The 26,759-nt window shown below is 39.8% G+C and overlaps 1 protein-coding gene across 1 annotated transcript in view; it reads left to right on the top strand.

The window, feature by feature from the left end:
* The window catches only part of angpt1 (angiopoietin 1), a 57,852-nt gene extending 39,193 nt beyond the window's left edge, over window positions 1-18,659 (top strand). The window contains exons 8-9 of the mRNA XM_054605660.1: window positions 10,809-10,939; window positions 15,573-18,659. Coding sequence (XP_054461635.1) covers window positions 10,809-10,939; window positions 15,573-15,736 — 295 coding nt within the window. The 3' untranslated portion in view covers window positions 15,737-18,659. The remainder of the gene's footprint in view (window positions 1-10,808; window positions 10,940-15,572) is intronic.
* The last annotated feature ends 8,100 nt before the right edge of the window (window positions 18,660-26,759 follow it).

The raw sequence follows: 26,759 nt of genomic DNA, 5'->3' as shown, positions 1-26,759 counted from the left end.
TCAATTGCAACCAGTCGTCCTGTCCCTGCAGCTGAAAAACACCCCCATAGCATGATGCTGCCACCACCATGTTTCACTGTTGGGATTGTATTGGGCAGGTGATGAGCAGTGCCTGGTTTTCTCCACACATACCGCTTAGAATTAACGCCAAAAAGTTCAATCTTGGTCTCATCAGACCAGAGAATCTTATTTCTCATAGTTTGGGAGTCCTCCATGTGTTTTTTGGCAAACTCTATGCAGGCTTTCATATGTCTTGCACTGAGGAGAGGCTTCCGTCGGGCCACTCTGCCATAAAGCCCCGACTGGTGGAGGGCTGCAGTGATAGTTGACTTTGTGGAACTTTCTCCCATCTCCCTACTGCATCTCTGGAGCTCAGCCACAGTGATCTTTGGGTTCTTCTTTACCTCTCTCACCAAGGCTCTTCTCCCACGATTGCTCAGTTTGGCTGGACGGCCAGGTCTAGGAAGAGTTCTGGTCATCCCATACTTCTTCCATTTAAGGATTATGGAGGCCACTGTGCTCTTAGGAACCTTGAGTGCTGCAGAAATTCTTTTGTAACCTTGGTCAGATCTGTGCCTTGCCACAATGCTGTCTCTGAGCTCCTTGGGCAGTTCCTTCGACCTCATGATTCTCATTTGTTCTGACATGCACTGTGAGCTGTAAGGTCTTATATAGACAGGTGTGTGCCTTTCCTAATCAAGTCCAATCAGTTTAATTAAACACAGCTGGACTCCAATGAAGGAGTAGAACCATCTCAAGGAGGATCAGAAGAAATGGACAGCATGTGAGTTAAATATGAGTGTCACAGCAAAGGGTCTGAATACTTATGACCATGTGATATTTCAGTTTTTCTTTTTTAATAAATTTGCACGAATTTCTACATTTCTGTTTTTTTCTGTCAAGATGGGTTGCTGAGTGTACATTAATGCGAAAAAAAATGAACTTTTTCGATTTTAGCAAATGGCTGCAATGAAACAAAGAGTGAAAAATTTAAAGGGGTCTGAATACTTTCCGTACCCACTGTATGTAAAGTGCTGGCCCGTATATTTGTAAGGGAGGTTAACTAACCTAAATACGCACTTAACTGTATCTTTCCTTTTGGGAATCTCTTACATGCACAAAGACATTTATATCTGCTATTATATTCGCACATATTTTTAGCATCCCACGCTTGACCTTTTGTTCTTTTGAATTAGAGAAGCAATAATTGTTTTTGTCCCGCTGCGACAGGCAAAGGGCATCCCTGGCCATTACAGCCTGTTTTTCATGCAGGATCTTACTGTTTAGGAGTCCAATCAACACACTGATCTCTATAAATAGATTTGTTCTTGAAAAATAGTTGTGGTATGATAATCACACACTGCTCCTCTGAAACACGGGCCAAAACAAACCAGATGGTTGGGCCCAAAATAAACAGACCATGCCATGTTTTCTGCTTTGGCAACTCCCGACTTTTTTAATGTCAAACAATCTGCAGCAAGTTCTCCGAATTGCTTTTCGTGCTCTGAAACATAAGAGATAGTTGTACGAGATAAGTCTTTCAGTTGGTTTTGGAAAAACAGTTTACTGGAATACAATCTGCATCAGCGCGAGTCAAACAAGCATTTGTAAAGACCTCATTTGGTGTCGTAAATCTGCCACTTGCTCTATGTCTCGCACACACACAAACACATGCTGTAAGAACGAAAACACATAAACAAGAAGAACAGACCACTTGGAAAGCATGTATAATAATTGAATAGTCTAAGTCCATTTATCATAACGAATATTGAGAATTGCCAGGAGAGGTTTGTCTGGCTGCCAGCTTTTTGGTTTCATCTATATATACTGTGAAACGGAAATGAATCAACTTTCAGAAAGGGAGGGAGCTGTGCAATTATTCCTTTGTGAAATATAAGCTCCTAATCCTTCATAAATTAAGTCATTTTTACGGAATAAATGTCATATTTATTACCAGTGGTGCAAGTCTGGACCCACCATTCAATTGTATTCAGTCATCTTATTCTTGTTGGCTTTGTCCGACATAATAAATCAGGTCAATCAGTTCATTAATAATCAGATGATTGAAATGGCTTAAATCAAATTTTGTAAATAAAGAGTTGTTTCAGTACTTTCATTCCATTTGGTTGATGTTTTCAGTTGAATTGTAATAATGGGAATAGTTTATATGATATCTTAGAAATTGAGTTAATTCAATGGTTATGAACCAATTTAATGATATTGGGATAAATCATTAATTCTCTCAGTCAATATGATTATTTTTTTCCAGTGTTGAAGGCCTTGCACAAATGCAATCCTGCCCTCAGAGAGTTTGCTCAGCAAATCAAAACTGATAAGTTAATGCTGTCAAACAACAAAGTTTGCCAGTGGACTTAAGCTAGTTAATGTGCAGGGCCGGGTTTCTGGTTGTCTGTACACACTGCGATTAAACAGAGTTTAGTTTTTATTATTTATTTTTATTTTTACTATTAAAAAGAGTCAGATGTTGAAAAGTAGTTGATAAGTAAACCAACAGAAAATAAATCTGCGCTAGTCTAGTTTTGATAATTGATTAATTGTTGAAGCTGGTTTGAAGGTGGTTCCAGTTACTCAACTCTGAATCTTCCATGATGGTAAATTGAATATCTTTGGGTCTTTGAATGCTTGCCAGATCAAACAAGACATTTGGGCTAAAATATAAATACTAATTAAATTACATTATATGGACCGAACAACTAATCTATTATTAGAGAAAATAAAGTACAAATTAATGGATAATGAGGAAAATATAAAATGTTTGCTTACTGTTAACTTTGCCAAAACCTATTTATGCACCTCTGGCCCCAAGAATTTGACTTTTGTTCCTCAGTGCAGTTTGAAAAATAAAAAAAAAACACCTAAACTATCTATCATGCATGCACAACATGCATTCATTTTGCAGAACTTACAGGGGGGAAAAAAGTTTCAAAGTAGTAGAGCATTAGGGCAGGGGCAGACCAAGAGGCATACATCAATGCTATAGCAGCCTTCTGCACAGTGTAAGCTGACATCAGTAATGTTATTTTAAAGTTGAACGAACAAATCTTGTGGACAACACATAGGGATACATTTAGGTTGACCAGCTCTTCAAAGTTCCCACTGAACCACAACCTCATAATATTTTGAAATGAGCTCTTGAGTCTTTTCCTTCGTTGAGACTGGGGTCACCATAATTACAAAGGTTACTGTCTTTATAACAACACAAAAAATCCCCTATCATCAAACCTAATTGGTTGCTGTGATACAGCATGGGTTGCAGAAAAGAAAAATAATAAAATCAAATATAATTTGATGACCTACACATATTGTTGCAATGATAACCATCAGATCAACACATTTAGTTAATCACCCTCATTTATCAAAGTTTCTTTGCTGCAAATATGGGCTTTGTGCTACATATCAATGTGAATAGAAGAGGGAAAGTAAAAGTCAACCTTTATGAAAGCAAAATAAAGAGACACAAGAGCCAATTAGAGAAAATACAAATGGAATGGGAAAGAGTTAAATAGAGTGGGAGGGAAATTATGGCACAGAATGAAGAAAATTGCACGTTGCACAAAACTAAATAATGTAGCAAGAAAACACAGATCAACAAACTGAACTGATTGATGATGATGTTGGCTTAGATAAACAGTTTCATGCAGATAAACAGTGATTACCGAAGTTCCAGATTTATAGGTAGAGTTTTTATAATGGCTTTGTGGATAAATACCAAGGAATATTATGTCTCTTACCCAGGGAAGATCATCTGAACTTTTCTTACAGAATACATTGGTATATATTGTAATTATCTCCAGTAGCAAACCTTAAAGATGTTTGTTAAGATTGAGGGCAACAAAGTGTCTTGCAGTGTATTAAGAGAGGGTTGAAATCTCACTGTGGCTTATTGAACAAAGCTAGAAAGTATTAAACTGTATCGTCTGTATAAAGATGTATTTTAAAATCATGGATTCAAAGAAAATGACAATGATTGTTAGAAAAAGTCTAAAACCAGGATAGTAGGTGGAATGTGATCTGAATGTTGGCTAAACTCCAGTGGGTTACTTACTGTAACTGGACTAGAGGCTGTAGCTGCAGAGTAAATGTTAAAGTAGTATACTTGATCTAAGAGGGGTAGGGCAATTAAAGTTGCATTTAGTACTATTGTTCTTCTAATTAAAGCTCGCAGTTGTTTCAAGAGTTTGCCATGAAATAAAACATTAGTGTTTTTGCAGTATAGGGGTAAAAAGGGGTTTATGTCTCATAAAAGAGAAAAAGAAAAGAGAAAGAAAAATCTGAAGATTTTGTGAATTTGAAGGCAGGTATACTGTATAGTACTAAGCATGTTATAGTTGGGGCTAGGTAGACTGTCATTAATCAGGCATAAAAAGAAGTGCACTCAGATAAATCTATATTTAAAAGATCTGAGTGAAATACATAGTTAACTACTTCACAGAGGTGGAATGTTTAATGCATCTTAAAACACTAATGCACGTAGCATGGTAAGATGTAATGAAGTACCCTGAGCACCAGTGAGAGCCATCATTTCCTAAATTATCTGAGGTATACATTAACAGCAGTTGAATATACAGTACCAGTCAAAAGTTTGGACACACCTTCTCATTGAACTACTTTGAAGAATCTAAAATATAAAACATATTCTGGTTTGTTGAAAATGTGTTTGTTTACCACATAATTCCATGTGTTCCTTCATAGTTTGGATGTCTTCAATAATAATCTACAATGTAGAAAAAAATAAAAATAAAGAAAAACCATTGAATGAGAAGGTGTGTCCAAACTTTTGACTGGTACTGTATGCACAGACACAAGTTGAGGTTAACATGGAAAACTGTTTTGTATATGTACTTTCAAAGGCCCCCAGCTAAGTCTTATATGTTTATTTTTGAACGAGCCATTACATCTTTATTCAATATTGTTCCCTGTTTGGACAGCCAAGTTCTTAAATCCTGTGATTTCTCCACATGGTAATGGCCCAATTTGGAATTAGATTTTGTTAAGATGTTTTTCATGTGCGGATTTACTAAAGAAATTGGCAGAGATTCTAGTTCCAAAACATGGTGACTCCTCTTTTTTTCAAGACTCACGCTGAGATTATCAGAGATACTGTATCTCAAGTTATGTCTTGAACACCATCCCTGGAAGCTTCAGGTTCCACAGTTTTTTTTTGGGTTGAGTTGATTATGCGTCTCTCTATCACATTCTTGAATTCGACAAAATAAATCCCAAGAAATTAGGATGGAATAATATGTTGGGTGTGTTTAGGTGTAATAAAACTAATCACACCTAAAACAATCCCAACTACAACCTTTTCAAGAGCATTCAACCACACCAGATGGTCTTCATCTGTGGATTGAGATCCATCTCTATTGAATGCTTACCTGGACAAATTTCAATGTTTCGCTTATTGTCATTGAAGAACGCAGGGTTGCACAATGAAATGCAGTTGGTAGTCCTATTTAGCTTCATAAGAAAAAACACTCACAAAAGCAAAACTATATTACATATTGAGGGTGGCAGATGAACTAAGGAGTCTCACAGCCTGAATAAAGAATCTGCTCTAAAGCCTGGTAATACGGCAGCTGACACTTCTGTAACGCTTTCCAGACGGCAGCAGCGTGAAGAGGCTGAGGCTGGGGTGGTTATTGTCTTTTAATATCCTATCTTCTCACCAATATTGCTGCTACTAGGTATATGCCAACCAATGATCAGGGCGGTTTTAATCAACCGCTGTAGAGCCCTCCTGTCCTGGTCGGTGCACATCCCATGTCAGTTTGACACATTCTTTTAATGGACACAAGACATAAAGAAGACGACTGTGCTATTGACTAAATTCAGAAACTTTATTTATATACCTTGGCAGGATACTTAAATGGAGAAAACACAGATAATGTATTGCACTACAGCTTACCTACAGTTAATCATCTATAAAATACATACTGTTTCCATTATACAATGTGTGTTTTTAAAGGAGCTATATGTCACCCAGCGGTAAGAGAGCAGTCAGGCGGGTCTCAGCCAGACAGACACCTATGTGGCCTTGCAGTAGGAAGCAAACCTTTCGTCCGGGTGATTAACCTCTGCAATGGGCCAATCAGACTGCAGTTCGGGAGGCTAACGACTGCCAGGTGTGTATCAGCACGCGCTGGACCCTCAGCCGACTGGATTGTTGGCTTTGTGTATGGACATGAAAGAAAGCAAAGCAGGCTAAGTTTGGCTGTGTCAGTCAAGAAGATGAAAAGTGGCATATTTTTTAAAACCATTTTTCATTTGAGTCTCGGGAAAGATTTTATGCACATTATAGTGATCACTCTAACTCTTTCTGTATTTTGTATTTCTGCCATTTTCTTCAAAGAATCACTTGAACTTTGTACGCATACATTCCATTAGACACATTGTTTTATGGCTTTTCCCAGTAACCTCTCCAGAGACATCCTTTCATAAAGTCGCTGTATGACAGCAATATCCTCTGCTCAGAGTAACACAGTGTGTTGTGAACTGGGAAGTGTCAGATAAAAGTAAGACTGCGAACAAGAAACATGTTAGCCGATCTGAGGCCCCGAGCCAATCCCAGCCCGCTCAGCTGTAATCCAACACATCTTTCCTCTGTGTGGAGAGACAGGGAATCTTTTTGGGAAGACCCAATCCAAGGAGTCCTCTATCTAACCTCTTTTTTATATATATATATATATCAAATCTCTTTTTTAATATACATTGTAGATTAGAGGTGGTATACTTATATTTGATGTGCTAGCCCAAACATTAAAAAAAAATACAGCTGATAGAAAGTTTTTTAACAAAAATATGTGAAGCCTTCATGATTTTTCACATGAATGATGTTTTTAAGATACAGTGAGATCGAATGTCAATCAATGTAGCCCGTATTTACTTGGAAGTGCTCTCACTTAAACAAATCAGAATCCTCTGATTCCTCACTTGACCCTGCTACAACTCATTTCTCACGTACACAGAATGCAGCTGTATCACTCCAGAGAATACACTCATTAGGAAAACTGAAACTGAATCTGAATCAAAGGCGCCCTTTGAATTGAATTGCATTGAATTAAATTAAATAAAGTTTGGTAATTTGCCTTTTTTGCATATGATTGCAATTATCCATGTGGCAGAGTGTAAATGTGGCTTTTGAGCCAAGAACACAGTAGCTAGAACAATGCCAGAAGAACGAACAATAAATAACATTTTAAGACCAGAAGCTGTAAGTTCAGTGCAAAGGCATCTGAGATTTAATATCAGAGTCTATCAGTGCTGTTGGTGTTTTCAAAAGCACACCCCTAATAATGTGCTTCAGTGACCAATGAATTGCGTAAGTCACTAATAATTTCATTGTTATTGTGTTTGAGTGTTAGCGCTGATTTTTGTAGAATCGGACTGTTTTTGCAGTTAAGCTCATTTGCATATAAACGGGCCGCTTTTGCGCCAAATCTATTACCTCATTTATATATGGGCAAATAGCACAGGAGCACCAAGATGCCTTTTGCTTGGCAGCAGGGTTAGGGCTGCATTTCCTGTAAAAGCCGCACAATCCTTTTGTGAGTTCCCTCCCGAGTGTTGTGTTCTCGGGGGGACTGGCTAGTGTTAACTTTTATGTTAGTCTTTCTTTTATGAGTCCAGTAAACCTACAAGTTTAAGTTGACTGGGGTTGTATTTGTGATCAGCAGAAGTCTCAGCTCAGATGTCTCAAAAGCTCTGCATGATAAGATACCACCATAGGAAAATTGGATGTTTTTATTGTAATTTGGCTGATCATAATGCTGGTATGCACTGCTGCTATTTTAACTTTCTAAGCATGTTGAGAGATCACAAACAAGTCCCCAGTGGATATTAGAGCACCAACTTCTTTCCCTAAAGGTGTCATTGAGTGAAACCAACTGACTCCCCTCACAGCTCAATGTTTTGGTTACCAATGAGCCTTGACCAATCACATTACTAAGTTACTTTAACAGGAACAATCAGACTGGCATGCATTTGCCCGTTAAGTTCCTGGTGTCTGTCCTCTGATCCATTTCATTAACATTTACTACACACAATCTCTCAGTCTATTTCTCCCTCATTCTTACAGACAAGCCTCAGGAAAAGCATCTGTCCCTCTTGAGTTCATTACTTGGCCCATCTTTACGTTACCCCACTCATCAATTGTGAGTGCATAATGGATCCTGGCAGGAAAAACTGCCGATCTCGGTTGAGTTGCGGGGGAATCGTTGGTCTGGTAAATATGCAACACAAGCCGGTAAACACAGCCGCAGACTATTTAAAGCAGCCTGTCAAAGTGTCAATGCTGAAAATCCCTCCTGATGATGTGCCTTGGCGATTCGTCAGCGCAACAGAGATCGCAAGAGCTTTGGAAAAAAACGGAGAGCGACTGTGCTGCGAAGTCTGTTCTTCATCAGAGCGGTAGCAGACCCCATCCTTGACATTGTGTGTTTTATTCCTCAGAATCAGGAATTAGCCTGATAGAAGTCATGCTTCCCATAAGTGAGGCAGTGTGTTGCGTTGTGAGTTTACTCTGAACTGGTAAGCATCTCGAGAGACATCTGTTGCCGAGCAGACACTGGTTAATTCTTCAGTATATGACGTACTGTTCACACCCACACAAAGAGTAACCTGCGCATTTCTTTCACACCCAATCGCTTATACTCACGGGCCCTTGTCCAAACTTGCCAAATCCAGCGGCCGTTTGATGCCACTGATTAGACACATGACTCACTCTTGAATTGTAGGATTACATGCGTCGGTTTACTGGCTTAGTGAATTCCCAACGGTGACCCGCAGTCACACTTTTTTAATCTGCTGTACAAATCAGCCATTTACACAGCTGTCCAAATACAGAAGTCTTATCCCGTTAAATTACTTTCTTTTTCAGGGAGTCACTCTCTTTGAGGTATTTGTGCCGTTTTCAGAGCTACAAGCTTCACAAAGGCCGGAGGTGAACACAGAGTTGTTCAACGTCTCCCGAAAACATGAAATATTTTTGTATTTGTTACTTTCTCATCGGAAAAAATCTGTAGGCGTAAGGTTCACTACACGCCCATGGTCCCCTGTTGTCAAGAAGTAGAAGCGAGAGAGCGTGAGAGAAAGAAAATACATTATGAGAAGAAAAGGCAAGCGTGTGATGCAGCAGGTTCTGGGAGGGAGTGTTCTGCTGAGGATGGTAGAGATATCGAAGGGATGAAGGAACTGTCAGATCTACATGCATCATTTCCCGTTCACACCCCGAGTGAGTTCACAGTGGGACACGCCCTGGAGAAATCTGCTCCTAAGCTACATATTAGTTTTCAATTTGTGTGTTGTGCGCTGAGTGTGTGAAGGAATTTCAGCTCACCAGACGAGCTGTTTATTCTAATAATCCTCAGAGCCAAGAGATAGCATCTCAGAGTCACCCTCTGACAATGGATGGATTATTGCCCGGTGATGCTCAATTGGTTATTATCATAGCATCACTCTATTTATTCAGTGTGCATTGACAACAACGGTGATTTTTTGGGGGGGAGAAGAAGAGGAAATGGGCAGCCTAACCCAAACAGACAAAGGCAATAGTGCCACCTACAGAAACTCAAACTTTAGTAACAAAAAGTTAAAAAAAGAGGAAATATTTTCTTGTCAGTTTGCAAGAATGATGTACCAATTTACTTTAGGGGATTTTATTTGGTAATTAAAAGAAAAGTTCTCCTCCAGACATTTGAATTCCTAGTAGCAGCTCAGTGTGATGCACAAGCCTGAACATAAACCACTGTATTTGAGTGGACACATTTGTAATACATTCAACATGTTTCTCGCCAGCCTTAATGAGGACTAACATATTGTTGGTTCTGCACAGTATGCACTCTAGAGTTATTGCATGTCTGAATCCTTTGACTTTTTTTTGATACTTTATTTTGAAGTTTTCAAACAGGCAAGAACATTACCATTATTCCCACTAAAACTCAATGATACAACACACAGGGGACAGAAAAAGGACATTAAAATTATTTAATGATAAAGATAAAAGAAAAAGAAATAATAGTATAGAAAATTATAAACCAATAATAATAAACCCATTTAGTATTAAAAATACATAAATCTTTTTTTTTTTCATGACATACATCGGCATACAGTTAGACATTTCTGATATCCCTGACATGCATTTTAAATATAAAATCCTTTCAATTGTGCCTGGCATGAAATACATGGACTGGCAGAAAGTAGTAGTGTGTATCTAGGATTGCATCATCATGAAAAGAGGAAAACAGTAGCAAGTGTGTACCTTTAAGAACACACTTGCTACTAAAGGAGACAAGAAATATTGCATTCTTGGATAGCAAAGACTTGAGAGTTTGTCCTACCTGCACAGTTTTGGATGGATGATATGTCAAACAGGTTCTTATTGCTTTGTCTAGCTGTTAAAGGTCAGTATTTGTGGTATAAATTAACGTACTGTGGACCCGCGGATGGAAATGTGATTCCCAGACATTCCTCACACGATACGACGCTTTCCTCTCGCTGTCTCTCTCTCACTTTCCATCTGTAATTCTTTCATATGCTCTCTCTCTCTCTTTCATTCTTTATTTTATCTTCTCCACATTCTGTTAATGTTGTGCCAGGTGCTGTACATGTACTCAATCACAACAAAAAATAAATATCTCTCGGGAGACATTTCTTGCAGCATGTTATGTCTTCTTGCTGTCTTTATTGCTTACACTGCTCACTCCATCACACTTGTCTCCCCCCCATTCCTCCGCCCCTGATGTGTTTTCATGTCCTGACTCACTCCTCTTCCTCCTCCTCATGTCTTTCAGGCTGTTCCTGAAAAGCCACAGTGGGACTGCAGGCAGACAGAGCAGTCTAGTAATCCACGGAGCAGACTTCAGCACCAAGGACATGGACAATGACAACTGCTTGTGCAAGTGTGCCCTCATGCTCACTGGTGGTAAGTGCAGCCAAGCAGTGCTTTACAGAGGGGATTATCATTCATCCATAGAAAAACAGGGGACCACCTATATATAACAGTTACCTCCCGGTGGGACTACTGCAAGTACAGTAGATCAAGGTTGAATAAGGATTTTTACAGCTGTTGTAAAATTGCTTCAATTCATTTATTTTTACGCCACTTGGGGGGAACACAACAAGCTGTTAACACAACATGGACCTATTTAACACTGTATAAAGTTAGCAATGGTGTTAGCAAACATTTGCTTATTAACATTTCCAGCAGACATGGGGAAGCATTAACATTCATTTGGCCTATGTCTCTGGCCACCTTATGAATGTAAGTCCAATATTCCCTCTACTTTAGCTCTATTTTGGTCTCCACCAACTCCTGAGGAAAATATGTAGCTCTTTAGCTGCTAAATGCTCCACAATGTTCACTTTACCTTGCCAGCCTCAATCAGCAGACAGACAAGTACTACAGGCTATAAGCAAAAACAATCGGCTAAAAGATGTTAAAACAGAGGGTTTTTCTGTAAGTTTGATCCATAGATTGCAGAACACATCAAAACAAGGGGCGGCCATAAGTTCAAGGTACCAAAGGGGGTTCGAGGCATACGCAATGAAACAGACATAGGCCTATATTACTATTGCGTAGTTATAGAACACTACAATACCCAGGCACCAAGATAAAGTGACTGAGGGCTTTGAAAAACTGTGAGCGGTCAAGTTCTTTTCCTTAAACAAAAGACATAGATTTAACCATGCAGTAGCCTCAAAGAAGTTGAATAACAACAACAATATAAGGCTACTGCTAAATTCAAAGAATACATTTATAAATCAGAGCAATCAATCAAGAATGTGGCATGTTTGAATTAATGATGGATGGAACCATTGGCCTTCCCTTACCACTTCGGGAAAAAAATTCTAAACACGAGATTTTCTGAACGTCTAAATATCGTGTTACTTGCAAGAAATATCAGCCCTCTTTTCAGCAATATCTTCCTCCTCTCAGATCTCAGCAATTAACTCTGGGAGTACAATGTCATTATTACCGATAAAAACCTTTGGTAAAACTACAAAAAAAACGCCCAAGATGCAATGAATTGGTATGATCATTTAAGCATTTGTGTCTCTATGGCAACCAAATTGCTTTTATGAGAAAAACAATGGCATGATGTCATCAGTCCAAAAAGCAATTTTCTCTGATTGCCATTATGGCGATCCCTACAACGTTCATTGCCTGGTCATTAGTTCAGGTCGTTATGATCACAACCTGCACTTGCAAGACATGCAATGGACTAACATGGCCACTTATACATCTATCTGCACCTATTAGGGCTATATTCCGCATCCCCTCCCCAGTTGCACCGCGGTTGGAAACGAGCACATTATAAAAATCCCTGGGCGCGGCACCAAGTGTCAGAGAGATTTAACATGACTCCGATTCTCCTGCTGTGTAAGTGGAGCCCAGTGACCCTCCCTGTCACCTCATGGCAGATCTCCGGCTGTGGAATCCTGACCTGGTACTAATCAAGCATTTCTAAGTGCAGATTTAAGATCAGCATTACCTCTTAGGTCGTTGTGAATGCAGTGGGTTAAAGGGAACTGGCATCTGATCACCAATCAACACCCTAACTCTGCTTGATTCATGGCCTGCCTATGGCCAGGCCACAAAGGAGAACAATGACAACATGTAGCTGGAGTCGAGGCTGTTCTGGACCCAGCACCGTGCTGCAGTATATACAGTATATCATTTGATTTATTCCCCTGCATTTATGAGAGCGGGGCTGACATCAAGTGATGTAAGTGTCTGGAAAATGCTACATTTCTCTGCTACATTTATGAGGACAACTGCAGCATGCCATGTTAAGAAGACACAGGAGGATACACACACTGTAATGTATACATTTACACAACACCAGAACGTACAGCAGGGATAAAGTACTGACAGTAGGAGGTAGTGGGGATCCCTCCATCATGAGAACAAACGGCACTAGACTTTCTCTTTTTCAAAAGAAGACATCTCCACTGTTTTTACAAGTCAGTAAAGATATCTGTCCTGGAAACAGAGAGGATACTGGTCATAAATCCCAAAGGATTGCTGCTGTGCACACTGAATGTTTATGAGTGTGACGGCGGTTGTGTGGTCTGCACTTTATCAACGAGTGAAGGATGGCAAGTAGGAGACACCCGTTCGTTGTTAAAGAGGGAAAAAAACATAAAATAAAACAGCAGGTTTCACAACACACTTTGGGATGATACCACCAAACCCCATCCCATCCAACTATAGGACTTTATTTAAAGCTTTTCTACCGGTTCTGTCAACTACTTTTCATTCGAACTGTGGCCGGGGGTCATAAACTATGTAGTATGACACTAGACTCTTTTTTGTGATTAAGTGGCTTACAGTTATTTCATTTCCAATTTAAAGCTGTTTTTGGGCCACTTCAGGGTAGCAGAAAAAAGCTGTAAACACAACATGTGTTAAAACATATTGCCTACTGACACATTCAGCAGATAGCCTTCTAGTAAAGCATCCAAAATGTACTCTCCTTTTAGCTCAGTTTTGGTCTCTACCACGTCATTTGGGAAACATCTCCTCTTGAGCTGCTAAATGCTCCACTATGTTTATGAGCTAGTCTCTAACTTTGTCTGTCTGACGTTTGGTGTTGGGCAGGTATTGTACAGAAGATTAGCCTTTTTTGGGGGGGGGCTTTCACCCTCCATTCTCATGAACACGATATGTTAGTAAGGCCTGGAGGGAATTTCTTCAAATTTGGCCAGAAAATCCACCTGGATTCAAGGATAAGTTTATTAGAATTTTGAGATCAACCTCACATAACAAATTTCAGGCCCTAACTCCAGAATTCATATGCTAATTTTGACAATTTCACACAAACCTCTCATAGGATAAAATGGTGAAGTGGTGACATTTTGAACAGAAATCGTTGATGGATAACTGCAACATGAGTGGTTGGCGGACGCATGCAACCTGGAGGCGGTAAATCTAGTTTAGAGTTTACGGGATTAAATCAGCCGCCTGCTGTGGCTGGAAACTCATGAAACCTGCCAGCACTTAAACCAAAACAATGAGCTAAAGGACTCTGAAATGGCCTGTGGAGCTGATGGAAACTGCACAGTTTTGTCACAATTTACCTGTGGATTCGTCACTACAAGCATCCACTTTACCATTACATGTAATCATTTAATTAACCATTAATATATAAATATTGACTAAAGCAGCTTTAACCTTTCACAACTTTTGTCCATCTGTTAAGATGTCAGGTGCAGTGGCTTCTCTGAGAGAGCTCTTCAGCTTGAGGACTATTACCAAAAAATTCCTAAGAAATTATAGCAGAGCAAGTGTAAGTTCATATTTGGTTTCCACTGGTGGCCAGCATATACTGAAATTATAAGCAGCTGTGGAAATGTAAGGAGGTGTCCACCAGTTTCCATGCTATGCTGTGTACGTGTCTCATGATGAAGCAGCAATCAATGTGAAATTTATATCTTGGGCGATTCACGCCAGCAACAAGGGCAGAACATTGCTCCTGATTACTGACGGCTCTTGTGAAATGTCAGCCTGTAGGCCGCAGTGGTATTCAGGTCTCACCGGAGAGAGGGGAGGAGCTGCCATTTGTCCCCGTGTGTCTGACGCATGCCATGCCTCACATACGTTCTATATCGGACTGTATCAGCAAGCAGGTGTTCACTAGTTCAGATGTGAGACGTGAATAAAAGATTATATGTTATGCTCAGTAAAACTCTGACTATATATATACATATATTATATAATTTTATAAAAATATATTAAATATTTTAGACAAAATTTCAAAAGCAAAACATTCATATACAATAAAATAAGGTAGAATACCAGGAATTGAAATTAAGATTAAATAGGAATATACTGTCAGTAAGATCCAATAAAAGTGAGGACACAAGCTGCATAAAAGCAAGAGGTTAAGCAATGTGAGTCTTGGTGGATATTTAGGGCAGCTTGTTCCACAGATTTGGTCCATGATATCTCCCTACTTTTAAGATCTTAACTGCTGCAGTGACCAAAAGCAGTAGGTAGATGTAGGAACAGTTAATGTCCGTTTTGCGTTGCTAAACCAATCAGACCCTGCTAAACTCTACTAATTCTGAAAGATGCATGAAGCCAATGTAAAAAACAAACAAAACAAAACAAAAAAAAACCGTCCTCTAAGTCCAAGCATGCGTACCCTTCCTCTAAGCACCATATGTACCTAAGGGATATTATGTAATGTGTCACCTTGGAAGTAGAATAAAAGTTTCACATGCCATTCACTACTCTGGTGTCATACTGGAGCTCGTGCACATGCACCCTTTGCTTTAAATAGAAAGAGGTACCGAAAGTCCAGCAGCAGGTACGGGCATGCCAGTGAACCCTGTGACAGTAACACATTGGGCAGATAGCAGTGTAATGGTGTCTGAAGCATTGCCATGGCCCTGTGGGAGAGAGGCCATGGGAAGCTGTCAACCTTTACCAAGGACAAAAACCTTCTGATAGAGGTGACTTCATCAACACCTAAGTTAAAGCCTTGTTTCTTCTGCTAAAAGGCATCCATGCTTTACAAATAATATTTAATTTCCCCTTATTCTCTTCTCAGGTTGGTGGTTTGATGCCTGCGGCCCGTCCAACCTTAACGGCATGTACTTCAACCAAGGCCAACACATAGGGAAGTTGAACGGTATCAAGTGGCACTACTTCAAGGGCCCCAGCTACTCGCTACGAGCCACGGTCATGATGATCCGCCCGCTGGACTTCTCTTAGTCCTTTGAACTTTTAACTTCCAAAGGGCTGTGGAGCACATTAGAGGGACGCTCCCTATTTTATCCTCTTGTCTCATCTCATTTTTTCGCTGGCCCCCGGGAGTCATCCAATGAATCTTTTTTTTTTTTTATTCAATCTGGTTCCTCTCCAGGGTGACGGCTATTGTGCTGCACTGCCGCTGACTATCATAACCTTTTCCCCTCAGCGAACTGAAAACCAGCCATGAGGAGGAACGACAGAGCAAGAGACGATTCACCTGAACTGTTTCTGTTCCCAAAACAGGTTCACAAAGTTGACGTTATTTAAGGACAAAAGCGTTCAGTATGTGTTATCTCCACACGCAATTTGTGCACATTAAGAGCGTGCTGTAACAGCTCTTAAAAATTCAAGCACAATGTCAAACCACATCTTTTCCATTATTATTGGGACCTGCGCTGTGATAATATAGAGGAATGAACTCTTCTGAATGGAAAGCAGCAATGACAGAGCAGCACTGACTCTTCAACTGCAGGACAGAACTTATCTGGAACTCTATAGGGAGATGATGCTTTTCTATTAAAATGTTGCTCACAGAGCCCATAAATATTATCATTGTATTATATATTGTGTTTTTTTTAGTATAATTTGTGTTATCCCAACAGTATACAATATCCAAAGTGATATGCAATTGTCTTTTGTACTACACAGTGTAACGCACGCTGAGTTTTAAGGTGACCTTGAAATCCGAGTGATGAGCTGGTAAAAGTTACAAGGGTCACTTGCAGTATTTGCTGGCGATTACACACCAGCTGCCTCGACAGTGTGATTATTATTAGAGTTCAACATGGTTGGTTTTTATTGGGTTAGATTCTGGACTGAGATCTATTTGCATTTGCTATTGGCTGAGAAACGACTAGTACCTGCCAAGGTTCAGCTTGTGAGTGATCACCTTACCTCTGCTGAATATGAAAAACAAGGACATTAATACTGATTCATATTATTAGTGATATATAACAATTACAGCTGTGTGAACATGGGGGGCAAGAGAATGCAGGTTTGCATATACTAGTAATAATGTGTATTCTCTAAAATACACAGAGATAAACAGTATATTCCAGCGTGGGATGATGAAAAACCACGTCGTGATCCGTCTATATTTACAAAGATGTAAATGCTTATATTAAGCTGGTGTGCCACAAAGAATGAGGTCAAAGTTCATATAACTGAATCTTATTTCTAACTCTAAAGGACATTATAAAAGCTCTTTATGGGTGACTTCAGTACTGACCAAACCCTATTTTTCCATGATTTTGTGTCTAAGTGACAACAATTTTTGATATTGGTCCAATGTTTAGGGAGAGCGCTGTAGACGGCAGCCACCAAACAGCTGCAATGTAATCGCTAGAGGCAACTCCTCACCGTCACTGTACGGCCACTAAAAATGCTTGTTTTTGCCGCTGACAGGCTCAGGTTGTTGTTGTAAGTGTCTGACAAGCTGATGAAAAAAGGACCCTTCAGAGAAATAAAACGTTTTTCATCACCTTTCGCTTGATCCGTTCTGTCTTTTAGCTTGGAAACAGCTTTTTCTTAAATCTTGCGTTACACCCACATTGTTGAAATCATCTATAGAGTTTCAATGTCATGGCTGTTTATTTACCTAATGTTAAGCTACGCTCTCTGTACTCCAACCAAGCGGCAGCCTCCATGTCTTCAAAGTGAAGCCAACATAGAAGTGCCTAAAACTTGCATTCTTTCTAATGGCCTCACTCTGGTTGCAAAAAGAAATCAGATTGTATAGAAGTCGATGAGACAATGACCCTACTTCTCACTGGATTTATTACCTGAGTTAACATTGTTAACTTGAGTTTATGGTCTCAATCACTAGTTTCAACTCTTCTTCAATACAGCATGATGTTCATTTAGTAAATTATGACTAAAACACACCATAAAGCAGGGTATGCTTTAGGGCGTGGCTACCTTGTGATTGACAGGACGCTACCACGGCGTTGTCCAGTCTGGGAGTTGATGTCCTTGTTTTACAACTCGTTCACAGTGTGTTTTCAGATCATCAATTCGGTGTTTGGTTGTGTATAGCTCGACCCTCTTGTGTCACTTCTAAGACTCAAACACAACAAACTCTAAACAACACCATTACTACTCTCTTCCACTCACGTGACTCAAAACTAAACGGACCGGATCAAGCGAAAAGTACAAACATAATCAGAGGCTGTCAGTGACAGAAACAAGCACTTTTAGTGGACGTTTAATGGACGGGGAGGAGTTGCCCGTAGCGATAACATTGCAGCCCCTTTCCAGGTTGAAAAGTACTGCAGTTACCCTTTAAGACTGGTCATAGCCTCTAACCTTAAGACAAGTTTCATCCTAAATGTTTTTCACAGGCATAAACATGACACGGCCTCAGAATCCAGCCAGTTTCTGTTTCTCATCAATGTAACTTTGGGGAAAAAAATAAAAAAGCTGGAGTTGGATATGAAGCATGAAATTAATAATTCCACCAAGTGATCCGTGTGAACGCATATTTCATAACTTCCAGCTTTGTAATAACAGAATCTACTGTGGGGTATTAATAAAGGTACATGTGGTGAGAAGATAAAGTGTATCTGGAACTTGTAAAACTACAATTGACATGTTTATTAACGTACTAAAATCTGTACGATTGAATGTGTGTGTGTGTGTGTGTGTGTACGTAGAGCAGCTCTCCTGAGGAAAGCTATTCTTTCTTTTCTTTTTTTCTGTTTTTACTCCACCAGAAGTACAGTGGTGTTTAGAAGTTGAGCTTAAAACTTTGAAGTTGAGATAATAACCCTGGAGAAATGTGCCTTTGATAACTCTGCTTTTACCTCATTCCATTCCAGATTTTGCAGATTTATTTAAACATCTTTTTGTAACATGTGGTCAGTGTTTTGTTGCTAGTTTAAATAAAAGAGGAAATGTTTTCAATCTGCGTGCAGGAGGAACTTTGTGAGCCAAATCGATGTGATGATAGACATAGGTTTAAAGTCTTTGAGCAGACATGCTTTAGCTTTAAATAAAGCTTCCTTTCATGATAACATTTCCGATACAAATGCTACACTGTATGTCATGCAAAGCGAGGTTATTGCACAGAAAGACACAAGATAAATCCCACAGATACACAGACTTGCTCTCTTCCGCCTAAACCAGATGGTTCAGACATTAAACTCCCTCTCTGGCCCGGCAGTGGAGTGGCTTTTGTCTCGAGTGGTGACCCGCCTGCTTGCTCACTAGTGGCAATGACAGATTGCCGAAGTGTCAAACGATGCTGTCGGGACCCGTAGTGTCCTCATAGCTGACATTCCTGGGCCTAATCAGAGGTTAAACAAATTACTGCAGCCTGCAAAGCACCGCTTTAGCGCCTGCACTGACCCGACACCCTCGCTGGAATGTGTTCTATAGAGAGTCCGGAGCAGTGGGGTGTGAAGAGGGTCCGCACACACTGGCAAACACCTATGTGGGTCCTAAGCTCTGTCCTTTGTTGGCGTGAGGACAGGAGCTACCGAGAACCACTTCTTAAACTGGGGGGGAGGTTTTGTCTCCGGTGGACATTCAGGTGTCAAAGCAAAGTGGTGTTTCGCTTGTCATCTCACACACACACACACACACACACACACACACACACACACACACACACACACACAGATATACACACACACACCGGCAGCTCCTTACATCAACGGCCAGGCTGCTCTGCTGAAAGCGGATCCTTTCCTGTTAACAGAGGAAGAGCTGAGGCGATGGAACTCCCTGAGGGTCTGATCCACATGCAGACGGACAGCGTTGGACCTCAATCAAATCAGATACGACAGAGCACAGTACCTGCAGTATGAACACTGTGGGCCACTGAACCCCCTGAAGGGGCCACCTGCTACCATGGAAATTTATAAAAACATTGAGGATACATGGAGAAAGGAAGTGGAAGTAAAAATAGAGCATATGTCTGTATCCCTTCACAGATCAGATTTAATCATAAAATGCTTTAAGAATGTGCTCCTAATCCCAGTATTATTAATCCAGTACAAATAAATTTGCACCAGTACAAACCCTCATTATATTAAAACTGAGATGGTTGGATTTAAGCAGACAAGCAGAAGACATATTCCCTGTGGTAAGCAGAGTACCACCATGATAAAAAAGACATTAAAACAAAAGGGACCAGCTAATGATACAATCCTCTTTCATTGTGGAGCCTTGATGTATTATAAGGGATTCGAGTAAATTGGTCAAATTGAAGTGATTTAGTTCTAAATCAAGCCAAATGTAAATAAGAAAGGAAACCGAATAGTGATTAATAAAAGGGTACCTCAAACAAGCAATCTGATTGGATCATATCCATGTTATAATCAACACATACCATGGCTATGAAGTCTAATGCTGTGTTCACAATACGAGCGACAAAGGGCAAAAATGTATTACCTCAGTAAACAAGGTTTAATGAGGATATAAATCAAGTGTGAAGTAGGGTCATTTTCTCATAGACTTCTATACAATCAGACTTCTTTTTGCAACCGGAGGAGTCGCCCCCTGATGGTAATTAGAAAGAATGCGAGTTAATGACACTTGCACATTGGCTTCACTCTTCAGAACCAGAGGTTGCTGCCTGTATTGCACTGGGAACTGGTACTGGCTCCAAAAACTAAGATGGTGACGGCCAAGTTGCCGAACTTGAGGCTTAAAAACCGTGGTTTGCTAACCAATGGGTGACATCATGGTGAATGTGCCACTTCTTTTATACAGTCTATGCTCCAAAGAAAAAGTAGCTTATTTAATCAGCCTGTGAACAAAGCTTAACTTTGTCAGGTTAACTATCTTGAATTAATTCATAAACAAAATAACTGTAGGTTTTCTTCCCATGCAAGTAAAATGGCGTAAAACTGTGCTATACCCTGCTTTTTGTGATTTTTGCTTCCTTGTAATTGTTTTTCTTGTTATTTGGTATTTTTTCAGATTTCTAACCACTATCAATGAATTTGTTTGTTTTTCAGACAATTTAACAGACATTAAATGCCAGCCGCTTCAAACTTTAGCTATGAGTTGCACAGCTTTGTGAGGGAAGAAGAAAGCCCAATGTTTTGGCTCTCTGTTGACAGTGACATCATGTTGCCTTTGTTTAAATTAACGACTAGGGTCTTTAATGTTTTTCATGTTGCGGGGCAATTGGCAGCGCCAGCAACTAAAGAACTCATCAGTTCAACCACATAGCTGGCACAGATATCGACCGCCGATAAAGCAAACATACTAAAAGCTAAAAGGGCACTGGAGAATGAACTCATAAATTTATCAGACGCAAGTCACCCTGAAGTCATTATATTAAAGCCGACATCAATGTGTGCAACTCCCTTTCACTGCAGTGGACTCTATAATCCCAAACCAACTGTGTGGTCTCTGCAGAACTATTAAGACTTGGCGTTGCTGTAAGTTACACACTGAAAGAATCATAGTTTTCCTTCATATGTGCTGAGCATTGTATCAAGCTGAAACATTATCCACGTCAAGTTAATGAATTTTATAGATTTACCAAATCTTCAACAAGAAGTTATCCGATCTCTGATTGCTCGAGACAACGAAAGGCCAACTTTTATCTGCAAGTTTCGTGAGTTTAATCACAAGAATGGTTTGCAATCAAAGTAAGCGATATATATATATCGCTTACATATTCCCAACCGTGGGGAGAAAAGCCGTGATGGATAGAACAATGCTGGTTTGAGTACAAACTCCTGCGGTTTAGCTAAATTAATGGAGTGGAATAAGAATGTAAACCTGAGTTGAGGTGAGGGACTCCCTCATCTAGAAAAACTCAAAAGGAGCTGGGTATGATTGATGGCCTGTGGGAGTGAGAGTGACACTTGGTGTACACAGAGGGTGTGAAGCAGAGAGAGATGCTGCAGGTCCCGGCAGGAGCCGTTCACACTGATGATAGCGTGAAGGCTTCTTAGCTGGAGGAAAAGAGCTTAGAGGTGTATTTCTCTTTCAGATGTTAGTAAAGGCCGAATCAGCTAATACGGAGCCCGAAGAGACTTTAAATCATCTTAAGACATCCTGGGAAGATGAAGCTCAAAAATATTTGCCTGTTTGTGTAATTCATAAATTGAAGCATTTTTTTCCATTCTTGTGACATGTTGGGAAATTCACGATAAGAAAAATATGGGAAACCAGAGTGGACGTCAGAGAGCATGATGAGTTGGATGCAGATTCGTTGGAAGAACGAACGCGCAGATCCTATTTTTGGGGGGCGTTTGATTTCAGAGCTTGGTGTTGGTAACATTATGAAGGTCCGTGTAACAAGTGAGAAGTGTGTGGCCAATTATTGCTCCAGAGGCTGCTGCGGTCACAAGTAATGAAGTGCGACTGCTGACTGACGCCATGCGAGCCAAAAGCAACATGTTTTTATAAGATCTCTGGTAACGAGACCATGTGTCAAAGCAAATAGGCCAGATGTTTTGTTAACACGTTTAATATCTCTGAAATACAGTGATGCAGCATGCAAATCACCAAGCTTTTTAAAAAACAACCTAAGTTGGCCTTATTTTCCCACAACTCATAATCAATAATGCCAAAAAGGTTTAAGTCAGCGATTTATCATTTAAATCAATTTCTGGATGGATCCTACGTCTGTGTTTATGCATCTTTTCTCATGTGACCTCTTTAAAGCGACTCATGCTTGACTTGTAGGCTATCACGTTAATGAATGCAGTCCTCTCTTCTGCAGCTCGCTGCTCGTGAGAAGAGAGTTTGCACGATAGATTGCTCTGAATGCAACAGTAAGCCAAGTTATTTATCAAATTAGCTTAGCTTATGGCCCTAACTTTTTTATGTGGAGTATGAACAGGCTCCCAGTACTGTAATTACATTTTTGTAACAGAGCTATTTCAAACAAATGGACTAATGGACACACACCCCCTTCAACGCATCGCAGCTACATCCTCGTGTTTCCTAAAAAAAACAATGTGGGTACATTTGTAAGCGACTCAAAACTACGATAGTTTTGAGTCTCTTGCATGATAGTTTAACATTTTCCATCAGGCAAAGCTGCAATATTCACTGACCTTTACAGAAGACCCATTTCATTTCAGAAGAGAAAAACTGATTCAAATATTGTATTTTCAAGTGAAGTTTTTGCACTTAAAAAAACATCATGTAAACCTTTCAAAGAAACTACTTAGCCTGTCCCCACTCTCTCACAGTACATTTCACCATTAAATATAATGATTATAATCTTAATTTTTCATATAATTGTGTGACTCATTGGAAATTCATAATATGTTAGTTAAAAAACATTATTCTGACACCCCTCCCTTCTAATTGGTAAATTCCACAAGTCACATGATCAACAGGAAGTAGCATCATTTAAGTGTCTTGAAGGCCATGGGAAGAACAAATGAAAGTTATCTCACTCTATTTGCTGTATTTTGGAACACATTGTCAGTTTTACCGAAAATGTCTATCTTAACCTTCAGTCCTATGACCTACATTTTTTTCTCAGATGTTATAATGTTTCTTTTTAAAGTTAGTTTTGGTAAACCACTTGGAAGTGTTGTCATGCTGTTAGCACTGATGTTTTTGCTAATGCTATGCTAAAAACTAAAAACATGAACCAATGTCCATTAAGAAACCTTGTAAAGAATAAATAAAATGGCCTGGGATTAACCAATACACATTTTAAATTGTATTATATACAGTGCTGAAAAAAAGATAGGATGAATGAGAATTTTTGAAAAGTAACTAAATGCAAAAGCAATTAATTTTTCTAACCACTCCTTTGTTACTCCTCTGGAATAACTCTAATGAAGTGACAAATACTACTGCTAATTAGCAAATATTAGCATGCTAACAGGCTAGTAGGTGTGGGCGTGGTAAAACTTATGCCTTATGAACATCAGTATGTTAGCATAGTCATTGTGAGCATGTTAGCCTGCCTGCGTTAGCATTTAGCTCAAAGCTCTGAGTGCTATTTAAAGCCAGTTATCAGCGACACAGAGCGACATCTTTAACATAAAACAGTGCCACTTAGAGCCACTGCATCTGTAAACACTTGCCTCTCCAAAGAGCTCCTGTTTTATCTTTTATCCTACTCCTTCCTCATCCACCTCATCATGTAAAACATTGTCGTGGAAGCTGTCACATAAATCCAAACCGGCCTCTAATGACTTCGTCTGGCTCCAGCAGTGCTCTCTGTCATCCTGTCGGGCCCTCTGCAGGGGGACAAGGTTTTCCTCTCAGCCTCCTGGCCGTCCCTCGCTGACCCCTGTATTGAGCTTGCTTTAATTTACTGTCCTTCCCATCTTTATTTGTCAGGGCCAAGTGGCACAGCCAAACAATAACATTCAGCCCCCTCGGAAGGAAGTATTAGTGGATTACATAGTGGTTTACTTTTCCTGGGCCAGGACAGATTTGTGCGGCTGGCCTCTTTGTTGAGGTCAGCATTGTGGAAAGGCGAGATCCTCTAGTTGGATCAGAACTGTACTTATTTCAGATGATTTGTCAAGAGCCATGTGTTTGACCGTTAAAGATGTTGTTGTTGATTAGCCCGGAAATGAAGAGACATTAAATCCATCAAACTGTGCAGATGAGAAGTGAAAAACATCCTCTGAATCCCGGTTGCAGCTGTTTCATTTACTAATTTGATAAATAAACCGGGCTACCGCTGCAATCTCGATGATGGTTATGAATGTCTCGTACATGCTGGGACGTTGATCTGATCATTGCAACAACAGGATTCCAATTACGTGCGAGATCACCCCCAGAGTGACCCGAATCCGCATCGCACACAGGGGTCAGAGCAGCAGTTTGAGAGACCCTCACAGATGCACATTCCTGCAAAATTAGTGCGCAACAATAAGGACGGCCAAATAAAACAACCTTGGAACAAGCAGTGGAGGGTAAACAAAGCAGCAGCAGCAGTACAGATGACGATAAGCAGCAGACACAGGTGCATACGCTCCAGAGCTGGACGTCCTCTTCCTTCAGTGGGGTCGACCGCCCGGTCAGAGCAGACTGTAATTCAGGAAATGCACCGGCCTCCCACCTGCAGAAGCTGAGACAGAATGAAAACCACCTGAAGACATTGTTCCACTGCTGTCATGACTAAAGATCAGCAGATGTTTACTGGCATTTTAATGGACAGTCACTTATCATCACTTATCCAGTGTTATTTGCTCGTTTTTGACAACTGTATTTTGTCTTTTTTTTTTTGTCAGTATCACCTTTGGGATCTGACAGCTGCTGTTAATGTTAAAATCTCTAAACGTAAACTTAAAACCTTCCTGTGCCAGGCTTTAGATCTAGAATGGTTTAATTGTATTCACTACTTTTATTGTATTTAAGCTGCAGCATTTTATTCTGTTTTACAGTTATTTAATAAATCACTTATTTTATTGTATTTGAGCTGTTCAATGTTATTATTTTTATAGTTAAATGATTGATCACTTATTATATTGCACTTTTTTCTATTTTATTTATGTTATTTATTTTTATTCCATGCTGTTTTACCACTAATAATGTATTACAGCTTTTAATTCTATTTTGTTACATTTTCATCATTTTCTATTGTCTTGCGTGCATTGGTCTCAAATTGCTGAACTGTTTTTGTCTCTTGTGTTCTTTTCTCACGGTCTACACTGACGCTCGTCTGTCATCTGTGAAGCCCTTTGAACTGCACTCACCTGTATGAAAGGTGCAAATACAGTTTGATTGATTGATTTTTGCTCTAGTCCAATCTCAAAGGCACCCAAATAAATCGTCAGGGTGAGATATTGGGATAAAAGTACTTTCTTCAGTATAATATGCTAAACTGTGGTGTACAGTGCACATCAATGTGCTCTAATTCAACATACAGCCTGACTGGCTGATGATTCATTAGTAGAAAGGGGTGAATGTGTATACTGGGGTTATTAAATATTAGAAAATAAAACAATGAGCTGTAGAGACCACTTTGTGTCCTTGTGGAGAGTTACAGTGCTTCAACAATGAAATCATAGCAGCCTCTACTGGTAGACTGCCACCCTTACATTTAGCCTACATGTTCAGTCACTGAACTATAATGAAGTCCCTCGATAATAAAACCTTACTTTTTGACATTTCTGTCAAACTGTATACATACTTAACAAAGTAAATGACTGAAGAAGACTGACAGAAACTCTTAAACTGTCACATTAGCGTGTGGGAGGAAGGATGAATGATCTTCCTTTTGCCAAGAGATGGGACAGACTTTGTGCTTCCACTGCCATCAAAATTGTTCCAGTTTCCCTGGAGATCTGCCGTCATTTAAAGATACAAGCATGCAGCCTCGGAGGTCATATCAAGCTTTGCCTGGAAATTATACTTTTAGGAAAAGCTCAAGATGGTGCTCCACAAAAGAAACAGAGTTTGAAGGCTGTCTTGGATGAGACAGATGGACCGTGTGTCCTCAATGTGATTTTGACTAGTATTTTTATATCTATAGTATATCAGATCACACAAAATGTTTGCAGGAGTAAATGGTTTTATTTTATGTAAAAATAACAAGGGAGGATGCTGATGGAATTGTGTGATGTTTGAGTTGTGGTATACTATATACACTATAATATAGATCATTTTTTATTTTCTTAGGGGAGTTTTTCTTATTTTATGTGAGGGACCAAGGACAGAGGACGTTGTATGCTGTACAGATTAAAAAGCCCTCTGAGGCATATTTGTGATTAGGCTTTAGAAAAAGAAATTAATTGGAAAAAATGTAAATTAAATACTTTGATTTCCCTTAGATATACCACATAAGTCGCAGAAGGAAATTCAATCCAGGTGTCATATTTTCCTGAAACCGCAGTGAGCCTGTCTGTCCTTGTGGAGGCGCACTAATCCTCCTCTCAGAGGAGCAGGATGTGAAACTGTATATATCATCAGGATGACTCGGTTTGGAAAGACATCCTGTGCTGATGCTGGATGAGTCACTTCCATTCTCCGTGACGGACTGCCAACAGCTGCAACTTCACGTCTGCGTGCGTGTGTGTGCCAAGTCCTATTTATGAATATC

This window comes from Anoplopoma fimbria, chromosome 10 (genome assembly GCF_027596085.1).
Source record: "Anoplopoma fimbria isolate UVic2021 breed Golden Eagle Sablefish chromosome 10, Afim_UVic_2022, whole genome shotgun sequence".
Lineage (NCBI taxonomy): Eukaryota > Metazoa > Chordata > Actinopteri > Perciformes > Anoplopomatidae > Anoplopoma > Anoplopoma fimbria.
Note: the sequence above shows the minus strand (reverse complement) of the source record. Positions and strands in the feature narration are given on the sequence as shown.